General features: G+C 48.3%; 1 protein-coding gene across 1 annotated transcript in view; it reads right to left on the reverse strand.

The window, feature by feature from the left end:
• Positions 1 to 18,198, reverse strand: part of PHF1 (PHD finger protein 1) — a 53,715-nt gene that overhangs the window by 12,927 nt on the left and 22,590 nt on the right. The window contains exons 3-9 of the mRNA XM_038742184.1: positions 15,098 to 15,179; positions 11,463 to 11,558; positions 8,115 to 8,218; positions 7,438 to 7,586; positions 7,110 to 7,205; positions 3,201 to 3,269; positions 25 to 148 (exon numbers count right to left, since the gene is read on the reverse strand). Of these exons, the coding sequence (XP_038598112.1) occupies positions 25 to 148; positions 3,201 to 3,269; positions 7,110 to 7,205; positions 7,438 to 7,586; positions 8,115 to 8,218; positions 11,463 to 11,558; positions 15,098 to 15,179 (720 nt within the window). The remainder of the gene's footprint in view (positions 1 to 24; positions 149 to 3,200; positions 3,270 to 7,109; positions 7,206 to 7,437; positions 7,587 to 8,114; positions 8,219 to 11,462; positions 11,559 to 15,097; positions 15,180 to 18,198) is intronic.

An 18,198-nucleotide genomic window follows, 5' to 3' on the forward strand; every position in this document is an offset into this window, starting at 1 on the left:
CCGACCCCCGCCGTGACCTCCGACCTCTCCGAGGAGCAGGCTGTCCCAGTTCTCGGTGGTGAAGGGCAGGATTTCGCGGTCAAAGTCGAAGTATTTCTTCTTGCAGCAGACGCTGAGGTGGTAAAGCACCAGGTGGGCCACGTCCACCCTGGGGGGGAGGGGACGGTCACCCCCAAAACCCCACCCCGGGGGGGCCGGGGGGCGGCCCACCCCCTCTGGGAGCAGAGTCATTAGCGATAACAACGATTAATAATTAATAATAATAGCGATGATGGCATTTGTTAAGCGCTTACTACGTGCCGAGCGCCGGGGGAGAGACAAGGCGATGGGGTTGTCCCCCGTTGGGGCTCACAGTCTTCATCCTCATTTTATAGATGAGGGAACTGAGGCCCAGAGAATAATAATAATAATAATAATAAATAAACGATGGCATTTGTTAAGCGCTTAATATGTGCCGAGCACTGTACTAAGCGCTGGGGGAGAGACAAGGTGATGGGGTTGTCCCCCGTGGGGCTCCCGGTCTTCATCCCCGTTTTATAGATGAGGGAACTGAGGCCCAGAGAATAATAATAATAATAATAACAATAAACGATGGCATTTGTTAAGTGCTTAAAATGTGCCGAGCACTGTGCTAAGCGCTGGGGGAGAGACAAGGTGATGGGGTTGTCCCCCTGTGGGGCTCCCGGTCTTCATCCCCGTTTTATAGATGAGGGAACTGAGGCCCAGAGAATAATAATAATAATAATAATAATAATAATAATAATAATAAATAAACGATGGCATTTGTTAAGCGCTTAATATGTGCCGAGCGCTGTACTGAGCGAATAATAATAGTAATAATAATAAATTAACGATGGCATTTGTTAAGCGCTTAATATGTGCCGAGCACTGTACTAAGCGCTGGGGGAGAGACAAGGTGATGGGGTTGTCCCCCCGGGGGGCTCCCGGTCTTCATCCCCATTTTATAGATGAGGGAACTGAGGCCCAGAGAATAATAATAATAATAATAATAACAATAATAAATAAACGATGGCATTTGTTAAGTGCTTAATATGTGCCGAGCGCTGTACTAAGCGCTGGGGGAGAGACAAGGTGATGGGGTTGTCCCCCCGTGGGGCTCCCGGTCTTCATCCCCATTTTATAGATGAGGGAACTGAGGCCCAGAGAATAATAATAATAATAATAATAATAATAATAATAATAAATAAACGATGGCATTTGTTAAGCGCTTAATATGTGCCGAGCGCTGTACTGAGCGAATAATAATAGTAATAATAATAAATTAACGATGGCATTTGTTAAGCGCTTAATATGTGCCGAGCACTGTACTAAGCGCTGGGGGAGAGACAAGGTGATGGGGTTGTCCCCCGGGGGGCTCACAGTCTTCATCCCCATTTTATAGATGAGGGAACTGAGGCCCAGAGAATAATAATAATAATAATAATAATAAATGAACGATGGCATTTGTTAAGCGCTTACTATGTGCCGAGCACTGTACTAAGTGCTGGGGGAGAGACAAGGTGATGGGATTGTCCCCCGGGGGGCTCCCGGTCTTCATCCCCATTTTATAGATGAGGGAACTGAGGCCCAGAGAATAATAATAATAATAATAATAATAATAATAATAAATAAATAAACGATGGCATTTGTTAAGCGCTTAATATGTGCCGAGCGCTGTACTGAGCGAATAATAATAGTAATAATAATAAATTAACGATGGCATTTGTTAAGCGCTTAATATGTGTCGAGCACTGTACTAAGCGCTGGGGGAGAGACAAGGTGATGGGGTTGTCCCCCGGGGGGCTCACGGTCTTCATCCCCATTTTATAGATGAGGGAACTGAGGCCCAGAGAATAATAATAATAATAATAATAATAATAATAATAATAATAATAATAATAATAATAATAATAATAATAAATAAACGATGGCATTTGTTAAGCGCTTAATATGTGCCGAGCGCTGTACTGAGCGAATAATAATAGTAATAATAATAAATTAACGATGGCATTTGTTAAGCGCTTAATATGTGCCGAGCACTGTACTAAGCGCTGGGGGAGAGACAAGGTGATGGGGTTGTCCCCCGGGGGGCTCACGGTCTTCATCCCCATTTTATAGATGAGGGAACTGAGGCCCAGAGAATAATAATAATAATAATAATAACAATAATAAATAAACGATGGCATTTGTTAAGTGCTTAATATGTGCCGAGCGCTGTACTGAGCGAATAATAATAGTAATAATAATAAATTAACGATGGCATTTGTTAAGCGCTTAATATGTGCCGAGCACTGTACTAAGCGCTGGGGGAGAGACAAGGTGATGGGGTTGTCCCCCGGGGGGCTCACGGTCTTCATCCCCATTTTATAGATGAGGGAACTGAGGCCCAGAGAATAATAATAATAATAATAATAATAATAATAATAAATGAACGATGGCATTTGTTAAGCGCTTACTATGTGCCGAGCACTGTACTAAGCGCTGGGGGAGAGACAAGGTGATGGGGTTGTCCCCCGTGGGGCTCCCGGTCTTCATCCCCATTTTATAGATGAGGGAACTGAGGCCCAGAGAAAAATAATGATGGCATTTGTTAAGCGCTTACTACGTGCCGAGCACTGTACTAAGCGCTGAGGGAGAGACAAGGTGATGGGGTTGTCACCCGTGGGACTCATCACCCCATCATCTTGTGACCTCCCCAGCGCTTAGAACAGGGCTTGGCACGTAGTAAGCGCTTAACAAATGCCATCATTATTATTATTGTTTGGGCACGTCACTTCCCTTCTCTGGGCCTCAGTTCCCTCCTCCGTAAAATGGGGATGAAGACCGTGAGCCCCCCGTGGGACAACCCGATGACCTTGTAACCTCCCCGGCGCTTAGGACAGTGCTCGGCACGTAGTAAGCGCTTAACAAACGCCATCATTATCATTATCTGGGCAAGTCACTTCCCTTCTCTGGGCCTCAGTTCCCTCCTCCGTAAAATGGGGATGAAGGCCGTGAGCCCCCCGTGGGACCACCCCATCACCTTGTATCCTCCCCGGCGCTTAGGACAGGGCTCGGCACGTAGTAAGCGCTTAACAAATGCCACCGTTCTTGTCGCTATCATGGCTGGGAGCGGGCCGGCCGGCCGGCCGGGCACTGTACTGGGCGCCGGGGTGGAGGCGGGCCAAGGCGGGGGGTCCCCGGCCCCCGGCCCCCCGCACCAGCGCAGCTGCAGTCTCCGCACGCTCTCCGGGCCTCGCCGGCAAACGCAGCACTCGAACTCGTAGAACCTGCGGACGGGAGGGAGGGAGGGCCGGGGGCAGGGGTCAGAGGGCGTCTCCCCAGTAGCTCCCCCATCTCCCCCGGGGTTTCTCCCCTCTCTCCTCAGGTCTCTCGCCTGCCTGTCTCCCCCGTCTCTCACTTGTCTCCCCCCAGGGTCTCTTGCCCGTCTGTCTCCCCCGTCTCTCAATTGTCTCCCCCCAGGGTCTCTCCCCCATCTCCCCCAGGATCTCCCCTGCCTCTCCCTTGTCTCCCCCATCTCCCCCTGGGTCTCTCGCCCGTCTGTCTCCCCCGTCTCTCACCTGTCTCCCCCCAGGGTCTCTCGCCCGTCTGTCTCCCCCGTCTCTCACTTGTCTCCCCCCAGGGTCTCTCCCCCATCTCCCCCCAGGGTCTCTCGCCTGTCTGTCTCCCCCGTCTCTCACTTGTCTCCCCCCAGGGTCTCTCGCCCTTCTGTCTCCCCCGTCTCTCACTTGTCTCCCCCCAGGGTCTCTCGCCCTTCTGTCTCCCCCGTCTCTCCCTTGTCTCCCCCCAGGGTCTCTCGCCCATCTGTCTCCCCAGTCTCTCCCTTGTCTCCCCCCCCAGGGTCTCTCCCCCATCTCCCCCAGGGTCTCTCGCCCGTCTGTCTCCCCAGGATCTCACCTGTCTCTCCTTGGGTCTCTCCCCCCCATCTCTCACTTGTCTCCCCCCAGGGTCTCTCACCCGCCTCCCCCAGGGTCTCTCCCCCATCTCCCTCCCTGGGATCTCACCCGTCTCCCCAGTCTCTCACTTGTCTCCCCCCAGGGTCTCTCCCCCATCTCCCCCCAGGGTCTCTCGCCCGTCTGTCTCCCCAGGGTCTCTCACTTGTCTCCCCCTGGGTCTCTCCCCCATCTCCCCTTGGGTCTCTCGCTCACCTGTCTCCCTGGGATCTCTTTCCCGTCTCCCCGGGTATCTCACTTGTCCCCCGCATCTCTCCCTTGTCTCCCCCCAGGGTCTCTCCCCCATCTCCCCCAGGGTCTCTCGCCCATCTGTCTCCCCAGGATCTCACTTGTCTCTCCTTGGGTCTCTCTCCCCCGTCTCTCACTTGTCTCCCCCCAGGGTCTCTCGCCCATCTGTCTCCCTGGGATCTCACCCATCTCCCCAGTCTCTCACTTGTCTCCCCCAGGGTCTCTCCCCCATCTCCCCCCAGGGTCTCTCACCCGTCTGTCTCCCCAGTCTCTCACTTGTCTCCCCCGGGTCTCTCCCCCATCTCTCCTTGGGTCTCTCGCCCATCTGTCTTCCCGGGATCTCTTTCCCGTCTCCCCGGGTCTCTCGCCCGTCTCCCCCGTCTCTCACTTGTCTCCCCCCAGGGTCTCTCACCCGCCTCCTCCCGGGTCTCTCGCCCGTCTCCCCCGTCTCTCACTTGTCTCCCCCCAGGGTCTCTCACCCGCCTCCTCCTGGGTCTCTCGCCCGTCATCTGTCTCCCCTTGGGTCTCCCCCCAGTCTCTCACTTGTCTCCCCCTGGGTCTCTCCCCCATCTCCCCTTGGGTCTCTCGCTCACCTGTCTCCCTGGGATCGCTTTCCCGTCTCCCCGGGTATCTCACTTGTCCCCCGCATCTCTCCCTTGTCTCCCCCCAGGGTCTCTCCCCCATCTCCCCCAGGGTCTCTCGCCCGTCTGTCTCCCCAGGATCTCACTTGTCTCTCCTTGGGTCTCTCTCCCCCGTCTCTCACTTGTCTCCCCCCAGGGTCTCTCCCCCATCTCCCTCCCTGGGATCTCACCTGTCTCCCCAGTCTCTCCCTTGTCTCCCCCCAGGGTCTCTCCCCCATCTCCCCCCAGGGTCTCTCGCCCGTCTGTCTCCCCAGTCTCTCACTTGTCTCCCCCTGGGTCTCTCCCCCATCTCCCCTTGGGTCTCTCGCTCATCTGTCTCCCTGGGATCTCTTTCCCGTCTCCCCGGGTATCTCACTTGTCCCCCGTGTCTCTCCCTTGTCTCCCCCCCAGGGTCTCTCCCCCATCTCCCCCCAGGGTCTCTCGCCCATCTGTGTCCCCAGGATCTCACCTGTCTCTCCTTGGGTCTCTCTCCCCCGTCTCTCACTTGTCTCCCCCCAGGGTCTCTCACCCGCCTCCCCCAGGGTCTCTCACCCGTGTCCCCAGTCTCTCACTTGTCTCCCCCCAGGGTCTCTCCCCCATCTCCCCCTGGGTCTCTTACCCGTCGCCTGTCTCCCCGGCCTCTCACTTGTCTCCCCCAGTGTCTCTCCCTCATCTCCCCTTGGGTCTCTCGCCCATCTGTCTCCCCGGGATCTCTTCCCCGTCTCCCCGGGTATCTCACTTGTCTCCCCCCCCCATGGTCTCTCACATGTCTCCCCCTGGGTCTCTCCCCCGTCTGTCTCCCCGGCGTCTCCCCGTCTCTCCCTGGGCCTCTTCCCCCGTCTCCCCCCAGGGTCTCTCACTCGTCTCCCTCGGGTCTCTCGCCCGTCTCCCTCCCCAGTCTCTCCCCCATCTCCCCCTAGGTCTCTCACCTGTCTCCCCCAGGGTCTCTCACCCATCTCCTCACATCTCTCACCTGTCTGAATCCCCAGCATCTCCCCCGTCTCCCCTTGGGCCTCTCCCCTGTCTCTCCCCAGTCTCTCACTTGTCTCCCCCTGGGTCTCTCACCCGTCTGTCTCCCCAGCATCTCCCCGGTCTCCCCAGTCTCTCACTTGTCTCCCCCTGGGTGTCTCCCCCATCTCCCCTTGGGTCTCTCGCCCGTCTGTCTCCCCGGCATCTCCCCTGTCTCCCCCTGGGTCTCTCTCCCATCTCCCTTTGGGTCTCTCACCTGTCTGTCTCCCCGGGTATCTCACTTGTCTCCCCCTGGGTCTCTCACCTGTCTGTCTCCCCGGTATCTCCCCTGTCTCCTCTTGAGTCTCTCCCTGTCTCTCCCGTGTCTCACTTGTCTCCCCCGGGTCTCTCCCCAGTATCTCTCACTGGTCTCCCCCGGGTCTCTCCCCTGTCTCCCCTTGGGTCTCTCCCCTGTCTCCCCAGGTATCTCCCCTGTCTCTCCCCAGTCTCTCAATTGTCTCCCCCTGGGTCTCTCCCCTGTCTCCCCAGGTATCTCCCCCGTCTCTCCCCAGTCTCTCCCCTGTCTGTCTCCCCAGGTATCTCCCATCTCTCTCCAGTCTCTCAATTGTCTCCCCTTGGGTCTCTCCCGTCTCCCCTTGGGTCTCTCCCGTCTCCCCAGGATTGTCTCCCCTTGGGTCTCTCCCCTGTCTGTCTCCCCGGCATCTCCCCTGTCTCCCCTTGGGTCTCTCCCCTGTCTCCTCAGGTATCTCCCGTCTCCCCCTGGATCTCTCCCAATTGTCATCTCCCCCTTGGGTCTCTCCCCGTCTGTCTCCCCAGGTGTCTCCCCCGTCTCTCCCCTGTCTCCCCTTGGGTCTCCCCCCGTCTCCCCAGGTATCTCCCCTTGGGTCTCTCCCCAGTCTCTCAATTGTCTCCCCCTGGGTCTCTCCCCTGTTTGTCTCCCCGGCATCTCCCCTGTCTCTCCCCAGCATCTCCCCTGTCTCCCCCCAGTATCTCCCTGTCTCCCCTTGGGTCTCTCCCCTGTCTCTCCCGTCTCTCCCTTGTCTCCCCCTGGGTCTCTCCCCTGTCTCTCCCCAGTATCTCTCACTTGTCTCCCCCGGGTCTCTCCCCCATCTCCCCTTGGGTCTCTCCCCCCTGTCTCTCCATTATCTCCAATGGGTCTCTCCCATGTCTCCCCGGCATCTCCCCTGTCTCCCCTTGGGTCTCTCCCGTGTCTCTCCCCAGTATCTCTCCCTCGTCTCCCCGGGGTCTCCGGCCACCCGCCTGTCTCCCCAGTCTCTGCCTCTCCCCGGCCCCCCCCGGGGCCCACCGCCCGGCCCCCCGGGGCCCACCCCCCGGTCACCTGTCCCCGTAGAGCAGGGGCTTGCTGAGACACTGGGTGCAGGCCTCGTGAAACCACTGCAGGCAACAGTGACACTGCAGCATCTTCAGATTCCACCTGGGGGCGGGGGCCGGCTGCCTCAGTTTCCCCCCTGGGCCAGCCCCCCAGCCCCCCTCCCCGACGCGGCCGCCACCCCCGGCCCCGGCGGTGCCCTCCCTCCCCGGGCCAAACACCCCACCCCCCGCCCCCCAAGGGGGGTCAGGGGTTGGGAAGCGCTCAGTCCAGTGCTCCGCACACAGGAAGCGCTCAGTACATAGGACCGAAGGAATGAATGAATGAATAGACTCACTCTCCGGGCCCCCCGCAGTAGCAGTAGGTCTGTTGGCGGTTAGCATGGTGGGCGGCGTCCCAGTCCAGGCCCTTGAGGCCGTAGGGCAGGTAGAGCTTCATGCCCAGCATGGCCAGGGCGTACGGGCCCTTTTTGAGCGCCCCGCCTCGCTGCCCGGCGCGGGGAACAGTAATAATCATCATTAATAACGCTAACGATGGCGTTCGTTAAGCGCTTACTACGGGCCAAGCGCTGTTCTAAGCGCCCGGCGGGGACACAGGGTGACCGGGTCGTCCCACGGGGGCCTTCCTCCCCGTTTGACGGACGAGGGAACTGAGGCCCAGAGAAGGGAAGTGACTGGCCCAAGGTCACACGGCCGACAAGTGGCGGAGCCGGGATTCGAACCCGTGACCCCGGACTCTAGACACTGAGCCGCGCCGCTTCTCTTAATTAATAATAATAATAATAAAGACGGGTAGGGGTTCGACGCTCCGGCTCCCGCTCTCCGCCCCCGTTTGACGGAGGAGGAAACCGAGGCACGGAGGAGGGACGTCCCGGCCCCCGGGCTCTGCCCGCTGGGCCGCGCCGGCTTCCCGGGACGGACGGGCACGACGAAGACCGGGCTCGTTCGGCGCTCACTCTGTGCTGAGCGCTGTGCTAAGCGCTGTGCTGAGCGCTGCGGGGGGGGGGGGGGATACCTTGGTGGCGATGGCGAAGACGCACTGGCGGCAGATCCAGGGGGCGGAGGCGGCGCCTTCCGGGGGTCCCGCGGCCCGGGGGACGTGGCAGTCCTGGTGGTACACTGAGGTCGGGGGTCGGAGGTAATAAATAATAATGATGATGATGATGACGGTATTTGGCTCAAAAGGAGTAATAGCAATAATAATAAGGATAATAGTAATAATAATAATGATGACGATAATGATAACGACCGCGGCCTGGGGAACCTGGCAAGCCTGGGGATACACCGAGGTCGGGGGTCAGAGGTAATAAATGATAATAATCGTGATGACGGTGGTATTTGGCTCAAAAGGAATAATAGTAATAATAATAATGATAATAGTAATGATAATAATGATGATAATAATAATAATGACCACGGCCTGGGGAACCTGGCAATCCTGGGGATACACTGAGGTCGGGGGTCAGAAGTAATAAAATGATAATAATGATGATGGTGGTGGTATTTGGCTCAAAAGGGATAATAGTAATAAGGATAATAGTAGTAACAATAATGATGATGATAATAATGATAACGACCGCAGCCTGGGGAACCTGGCAATCCTGGGGATGCACTGAGGTCGGGGGTCAGAGGTAATAAATGATAATAATGATGATGGCGGTGGTATTTGGCTCAAAAGGAATAATAGTAATCATAATAAGGATAATAGTAATAATAACGATGATGATGATGATGATAATAACGACCGCGGCCTGGGGAACCTGGCAATCCTGGGGATGCACTGAGGTCGGGGGTCAGAGGTAATAAAATGATAATAATGGTGATGGCGGTGGTATTTGGCTCAAAAGGAATAATAGTAATAATAATAATGATAATAGTAACAATAATGATGATGATAATAATGATAACGACCGCGGCCTGGGGAACCTGGCAATCCTGGGGATGCACTGAGGTCGGGGGTCAGAGGTAATAAATGATAATGATGATGATGACGGTGCTATTTGGCTCAAAAGGAATAATAGTAATGATAATGATAATAGTCATAATAATGATGATGATGACGGTATTTGGCTCAAAAGGAATAACAGTAATAATAATAAGGATAATAGTAATAATAATAATAATGACTACGGCCTGGGGAACCTGGCAATCCTGGGGATACACTGAGGTCGGGGGTCAGAGGTAATAAATGATAATAATGATGATGATGATGATGGTATTTGGCTCAAAAGGAATAATAGTAGTAATAATAAGGATAATAGTAATAATAATAATGACGATGATGATGGTATTTGGCTCAAAAGGAATAATAGTAATAGTAATGATAGTAATAAATAATAATGATGATGATGGTATTTGGCTCAAAAGGAATAACAGTAATAATAATGATGGCAATACTAAATAATAATAATGATGATGATGGTATTTGGCTCAAAAGGAATAACAGTAATAATAATAATAAATAATAATGATGATGATGGTATTTGGCTCAAAAGGAATAACAGTAATAATAATTATGACAATAATACAGCATAATAATTATGATGACGGTATTTGGCTCAAAAAGAATAACAGTAATAATAATAATGACAATAATAATAATGATGATGATGGTATTTGGCTCAAAAAGAATAACAGTAATAATAATAATAATGACAATAATAATGATGATGATGATGGTATTTGGCTCAAAAGGAATAATAGTAATAATAATAATGATAATAATAAATAATAATAATGACGATGATGGTATTTGTTCAGCGAGCACTGTTCCAAGCACTGGGGGAGAGACCAGGTCACCGGGCGGTCCTCCTGTGGGGCTCACGGGCTTCACCCCCATTGGACAGATGAGGAAACTGAGGCACGGAGGAAGCGGAGCGGCTCGCCCGAGGTCACCCGGCAGACGCGGGGCGGAGCCGGGATTAGAACCCGCAACCTCTGACTCCCATAGAGACGATAACGATAATAATAATAATAACAATTATAATAATAATAACGGTGGGATTTGTTAAGCGCTTACTTGGGGTTGGTCAAGCGCTGAGTATGTGTTAGGCACTGTCCTAAGCACCAGGGTTATCAGGTGGGCCCCTCCCTGACCCGCACGTGACGGAGGGGGAAACTGAGGCCCGGAGGAGGGAATTGTCCGGCCCGAGGTCACACGGCAGAGTGATGGAACCAATAGGAATAAGACTAAGGATATTAATAATAGGGGTATTTGTTAATAATAATAATAATAATAATACTAATGATGGTATTAAGCGCTTACTAGGTGCCAAGCACTGTTCTAAGCGCCCGGGGAGGTTACAAGGTGATCAGGCTGTCCCACGGGGCGGGGCTCACAGTCTTCATCCCCATAATAATAATAATAATAATAATAATAATAACAATAATAATAATAATAATAATAGTGGTATTTGTTAAGCGCTTACTATGTGCAAAGCACTGTTCTAAGCGCCGGGGGGGTCGGGGGGCTACAAGGCGATCGGGTTGCCCCACTTGGGGCTCACGGTTTCCACCCCCATTTTACAGACGAGGGAACTGAGGCACAGAGAAGGGACTCGCCCCAAGTCACCCGGCTGCCAAGTGGCAGGGGCGGCATTCGAACCCGTGACCTCGGACCCCAAAGCCCGGGCTCTTCCCACTGGGCCCCGTAAGCGCCTCCTATGTGCCACAGGGGTACTTGTTAAGTTCCCCAGCGCTTACTACAGTGCCCTGCACACGGTAAGCGCTCAATAAATACGATTGATGCCAATTTGTACTTCCCAAGCGCTTAGTACAGTGCTCTGCACATAGTAAGCGCTCAATAAATACGACTGATTGATCGATTGATTGATTAAGCGCCTACTGCGTGCCAGGCGCCGTGCTGAGCGCCTGCCACGTGCCGGGCGCTGTGCTAAGCGCTGGGGTCGAGGCAAGCCGGTCGGGTCAGAGCCGGCCCCTGTCATCATCAGTCGTATTTACTGAGCGCTTACTATGTGCAGAGCACTGTACTAAGCGCTTGGGAAGTACAAATTGGCAACGTATAGAGACAATGGGAACCCGGGGGGGGTTCCCAGCGTCCACCCCCGTTTGACGGAGAGGGGGAAACTGAGGCCCGGAGAGGGGAGAAGACCGGCCCGGGGTCGCAGGGCGGGTGAGCGGGATTAGAACCCGGGGCCCTTCCGATCGCTTTGGATCCCCCGCTGCGGCGCTCAGGACAGTGCTTGGCACATAGTAAGCGCTTAACAAATACCATTATTATTATTATTATTATTATTATTATTAGCCACCAGGCCCGGTTTCCCCAACTGGGATGGGGGGGGGGGGGGGGGGGGGGTCAGGGGTCAGGGGTCAGGGGTCAAGGGTCAGGGGTCGGGGCCCTCACCGTGGCGACATTTCTCGCAGCTGACCAGTCCGTTCCCCGGGGCCACCAACTCTGAGCGACACACGCAGCACAGAGGATCTTCGCCCGGGAGGGCCGCTGCGGGGGTGGCGATTAGCAAATAATAACACTAATAATGCTAATAATAATGACGATAATAATAATGACGATAATAATGACGACGGCATCTGTTAAGCGCTTCCCCCCCCCTCTTGACTGTTCCCCCTTCTAGACTGTGAGTCCGTTGTTGTCTCTGGAGGTTGCCAACTTGTCATTCACTCAGTCGTATTTATTGAGCGCTTACTGTGTGCAGAGCACTGTACTAAGCGCTTGGGAAATCCAAGTTGGCAACATCTAGAGACGGTCCCTACCCGACGGGCTGGAAGGGGGAGACTAGACGCCAAAACGAAACATATTCACAAAAGAAAATGAATGGAATAAATAGGTACAAGTGAAATAAATAAATATTCATTCATTCAATCGTATTTATTGAGTGCTTACTGTGGGCAGAGCGCTGTACTAAGCGCTTGGGAAGGACAAGTTGGCAACATAGAGAGACGGTCCCTACCCGACAGCGGGCTCACGGGCTAGAAGGGGGAGACTAGACGACAAAACAAAACTTATTCACAAAATAAAATAAATGGAATAGATATGTACAAGTGAAATAAATAAATATTCATTCATTCAATCGTATTTATTGAGCGCTTACTGTGCGCAGAGCGCTGTACTAAGCGCTTGGGAAGGACAAGTCGGCAACGTAGAGAGACGGTCCCTACCCGACAGCGGGCTCACAGTCTAGAAGGGGGAGACAGACGACAAAATAAATCATATTAACAAAATAAAATATGTAGAAATAAATAAATAAATAAATATTCATTCATTCATTCATTCAATCGTATTTATTGAGCGCTTACTGTGCGCAGAGCACTGTACTAAGCGCTTGGGAAGGACAAGTTGGCAACATCTAGAGCCGGTCCCTACCCGACAGCGGGCTCACAGTTTAGAAGGGGGAGACTAGACGACAAAACGAAACATATTAACAAAATAAAATAAATGGAATAAATATGTACACATAAAATAAAGAAATATTCATTCATTCATTCAATCGGTTGAATGATTGAGCGCTCACTGTGTGCAGAGCACTGTACTAAGCGCTTGGGAAGGACAAGTCGGCAACATCTAGAGACAGTCCCTACCCGACAGCGGGCTCACATTATTGCTTAGAATGGTGCTTAGCACATAGTAAGCGCTTAATAAATACCATCATTATTATTCATTCATTCATTCAACCGTATTTATTGAGCGCTTACGGTGCACAGAGCGCTGTACTAAGCGCTTGGGAAGGACAAGTTGGCAACATCTAGAGACGGTCCCTACCCGACGGCGGGCTCACAGTCTAGAAGGGGGAGACGGACGACAAAACAAAACATAAAAACAAAATAAAATAAATAGAATAATCATTGGGTATCAATGATACAGTGCTTTGCACATAGTGAGCGCTTAATAAATGTCATTATTATGAATATCTATTAATAATGCAATAATAAATAATCATAATACAATAATGATGAGTTATCATTAATAATAATGTGTCTATCACAACATTTTTATTTTATTCTATTATTTATTCTTATAATGTATTCTATTCTATTATTTTATTACCGTTTTGTTAATATGTTTTGTTTTGTCGTCTGTCTCCCCCTTCTAGACTGTGAGCCCACTGTCGGGTCGGGACCGTCTCTAGATGTTGCCGACTTGGACTTCCCAAGCGCTTAGTACAGTGCTCTGCACCCATGTATATACGTTTGTACGTATTTATTACTCTATTTATTTTATTTGTCCATGTTTATTCTCTTCATTCATTCATCCAGTCGTATTTATTGAGTGCTTACTGTGTGCAGAGCACTGATTCTATTTCATTTTGTTAATATGTTTTGTTTTGTCGTCCGTCTCCCCCTTTTAGACCGTGAGCCCGCTGCTGGGCAGGGACCGTCTCCAGATGTTGCTGACTTGTCCTTCCCAAGCGCTTAGTACAGTGCTCTGCACACAGTAAGCGCTCAATTCATTCAAACATATTGATAAATATCATATCTATAAATATCGATACTTACATTTATATAGAATAATAAACACTCATACGTAAATATATTCATAAATATATTTATGCAGGAATAGTTATGAATGCATATTTATATATGAATATGTAAATATATAACTATAAATATTTATGTAAATATGTATAAATATCATATCCTATCAATAAATACGATTGAATGAATGAATGAAATAGAATAAATATGTACAAATGACACAGAGTAATAAATACGTACAAACATATACACATCTGTATAGAATGATATTTATAAATAAACACATTCATAAATATATATTTATATATGAACAGTTAGAAATATATATTGATATATGAACATATATTAATATATAACTATAAATATCCATATAAATATGTATAAATGTCGTATCGTATCAATAAATGCGATTGAATGAATGAGTGAAATAGAATAAATATATACAAATAACAGAGTAATAAATACGTACAAACATATACACATGTGTATAGAATGATAACTCTTTATCCATAAATATATTCATAAACATATATTTATATATGAATAGTTATAAATCTATAACTATAAATATTTATACAAATGTATATAAGTATGCATAAATATCGTATCGTATCAATATGATTGAATGAATGAATGAAATAGAATAAATATGTACAAATAACAGAGTAATGAATAAGTACAAACATACACATGCGTATAGAATAATAAATATTCATATACAAATATATTCATAAATATATATTTATATATGAATATATAAATATATATCTATAAATATTTATGTATGAATATGTATGAATATCGTATCGTATCAATAAATATGATTGAATGGATGAATGAATGAAATAAATATGTACAAATAACATAGAGTAATAAATATGCTCAAACATATACACTTGTGTATAGAATAATAAATATTCATACATAAATATACTTATAAATACATATTCATATATGTAGTTATAAATATATATTTATATGTGAATATATATAAATATATAACTATAAATATTTATATAAATGTGCATGTATAAATATGCATGAATATTGTATCGTATCAATAAATACGATTGAATGAATGAATTAGAATAAATATGTACAAATAACATAGAGTAATACGCACAATCATATACACATGTGCATAGAACAATAACATAGAGTAATAAATACGCACAATCATATACACACGTGCACAGAACAATAAATATTAATGCATAAATATATATTCATATACGAATAGTTACAAATATATATTTATATATGAATAGTTATAAATATTCATATAAATGTGTATGTATAAATATGAATAAATATAATATCGTATCAATAAATACGAATGAATGAAATAGAATAAATAGGTACAAATAACACGGAGTAATAAATACGTACAAACACGTACACATGTGTATGCAGATATACAGGTCGCTTAAAGCCAACAAGGCCCAAGGTGGTTAGTTAAGAGTGAACGGAGTGACAACTACGTACAAGCATACGTGCGTGCGGAGAGATTCGAACCCAGGACCGGCAGCGAGCCCGCCCCCCTCTTACCGGGGCTGATGTCCTTCCACAGCACCAGGAACTGCGAGTCGTCCTCGAACTGGACCAGGCAGACCTCACGGGGGGCGTCTACCTGGGAGACAGCGGGCCGAGCCGGGGTCAGAGGGCACGTCTCCGTCATTCATTCATTCATCCAATCGGATTTATTAATAACAATAATAATAATAATAACGGTGGTATTCATTAAGCGCTTACTATGTACCGAGCACCGCTCTAAGCGCCGGGGAGGTGACAAGGCGATCAGGTGGTCCCCCCGGGGGGCTCCCGGCCTTCACCCCCATTTTCCGGATGGGGTCACTGAGGCCCAGAGAAGCGAAGTGACTGGCCCCAGGTCACCCAGCTGACACCGTCATCATCATCAATCGTATTTATTGAGCGCTTACTGGGTGCGGAGCGCTGTACTGAGCGCTCGGGAAGTCCAAGTTGGCAACGTCTAGAGACGGTCCCTACCCCGACAGCGGGCTCCCGGTCTGAAAGGGGGAGACGGAGAACAAAACAAAATATACTAACAATCAATGAATCAATCAATCAATCGTATTTATTGAGCGCTTACTATGTGCAGAGCACTGTACTAAGCGCTTGGGAAGTACAAATTGGCAACACATAGAGACGGTCCCTACCCCACAGTGGGCTCCCGGTCTAAAAGGGGGAGACGGAGAACAAAACAAAATATACTAACAATCAATCAATCAATCAATCGTATTTATTGAGCGCTTACTATGTGCAGAGCACTGTACTAAGCGCTTGGGAAGTACAAATTGGCAACACATAGAGACGGTCCCTACCCAACAGCGGGCTCACGGTCTAAAAGGGGGAGACGGAGAACAAAACAAAATATACTAACAATCAATCAATCAATCAATCGTATTTATTGAGCGCTTACTATGTGCAGAGCACTGTACTAAGCGCTTGGGAAGTACAAATTGGCAACACATAGAGACGGTCCCTACCCAACAGCGGGCTCCCGGTCTGAAAGGGGGAGACGGAGAACAAAACAAAATATACTAACAATCAATCAATCAATCAATCAATCGTATTTATTGAGCGCTTACTATGTGCAGAGCACTGTACTAAGCGCTTGGGAAGTACAAATTGGCAACACATAGAGACAGTCCCTACCCAACAGCGGGCTCACGGTCTAAAAGGGGGAGACGGAGAACAAAACAAAATATACTAACAATCAATCAATCAATCAATCGTATTTATTGAGCGCTTACTATGTGCAGAGCACTGTACTAAGCGCTTGGGAAGTACAAATTGGCAACACATAGAGACGGTCCCTACCCAACAGCGGGCTCACGGTCTGAAAGGGGGAGACGGAGAACAAAACAAAATATACTAACAATCAATCAATCAATCAATCAATCGTATTTATTGAGCGCTTACTATGTGCAGAGCACTGTACTAAGCGCTTGGGAAGTACAAATTGGCAACACATAGAGACAGTCCCTACCCAACAGCGGGCTCACGGTCTAAAAGGGGGAGACGGAGAACAAAACAAAATATACTAACAATCAATCAATCAATCAATCGTATTTATTGAGCGCTGACTATGTGCAGAGCACTGTACTAAGCGCTTGGGAAGTACAAATTGGCAACACATAGAGACGGTCCCTACCCAACAGCGGGCTCCCGGTCTAAAAGTGGGAGACGGAGAACAAAACAAAATATACTAACAATCAATCAATCAATCAATCAATCGTATTTATTGAGCGCTGACTATGTGCAGAGCACTGTACTAAGCGCTTGGGAAGTACAAATTGGCAACACATAGAGACGGTCCCTACCCCACAGCGGGCTCCCGGTCTGAAAGGGGGAGACGGAGAACAGAACCAAACATACCGACAAAATAAAATAAATAGGATAGAAATGTACAAGTAAAATAAATAAATAGAGTAATAAATATGTACAAACTGACAAGTGGCGGAGCCGGGATTCGAACCCAGGACCCCGGCCTCCAAAGGCCGGGCTCTTTCCGCTGAGCCACGCCGCTTTATTGGGCGCTTACGGTGTGCCCGGCACTGGACTGAGCGCTCGGGAAGGACAAGTTGGCAAGTTACCTGTATATATGTATATATGTTTGTACGTATTTTTTTTACTCTATGTATTTATTTAATTTATTTGTCCCTATCTATTCTATTTATTTTATTTTGTTGGTATGTTTGGTTTTGTTCTCTGTCTCCCCCTTTTAGACTGTGAGCCCACTGTGGGGTAGGGACTGTCTCTATGTGTCGCCAATTTGTACTTCCCAAGCGCTTAGTACAGTGCTCTGCACATAGTAAGCGCTCAATCAATACGATTGATGAGGATGACAAGTTGGCAACGTAAGACTTCGGGACCGTGAGCCCGCTGATGGGTAGGGACCGTCTCTAGATCAATCAATAATCAATCAATCAATCAATCAGTCGTATTTATTGAGCGCTTACTGGGTGCGGAGCACTGTACTGAGCGCTTGGGAAGGCCAAGTTGGCAACGTCTAGAGACGGGCCCTACCCCGACAGCGGGCTCACGGTCTAAAAGGGGGAGACGGAGAACAAAACCAAACCTACTGACAAAATAAAATAAATCGAATAGATACGTACAAGTAAAATGAATAAATAGAGTAATAAATATGTACAGACACATGTACAGGTAATATACGTTATAATATTATTATTATATAATATATATGTAATAATAATCGTATTTATTGAGCGCTTACTGTGCGCAGAGCACTGGACTGAGCGCTAGATAATAATGATTTATAATATTATTATATAATATATATATAATCATAATCGTATTTATTGAGCGCTTACTGTGTGCAGAGCACTGGACTGAGCACTAGATAATAATAATTTATAATGTTATTATACAATACATACATATATAATAATCGTATTTATTGAGCGCTTACTGTGTGCAGAGCACTGGACTGAGCGCTAGATAATAATAACTTATAATATTATTATATAATATGTATATAATAATCGTATTTATTGAGCGCTTACTGTGTGCAGAGCACTGGACTGAGCACTAGATAATAATAATTCATAATATTATTATATAACATGTATATAATAATAATCGTATTTATTGAGCGCTTACTGTGT

The sequence above is a fragment of the Tachyglossus aculeatus genome, unplaced genomic scaffold (genome assembly GCF_015852505.1).
Source record: "Tachyglossus aculeatus isolate mTacAcu1 unplaced genomic scaffold, mTacAcu1.pri scaffold_101_arrow_ctg1, whole genome shotgun sequence".
NCBI classification, from domain to species: Eukaryota; Metazoa; Chordata; class Mammalia; order Monotremata; family Tachyglossidae; genus Tachyglossus; species Tachyglossus aculeatus.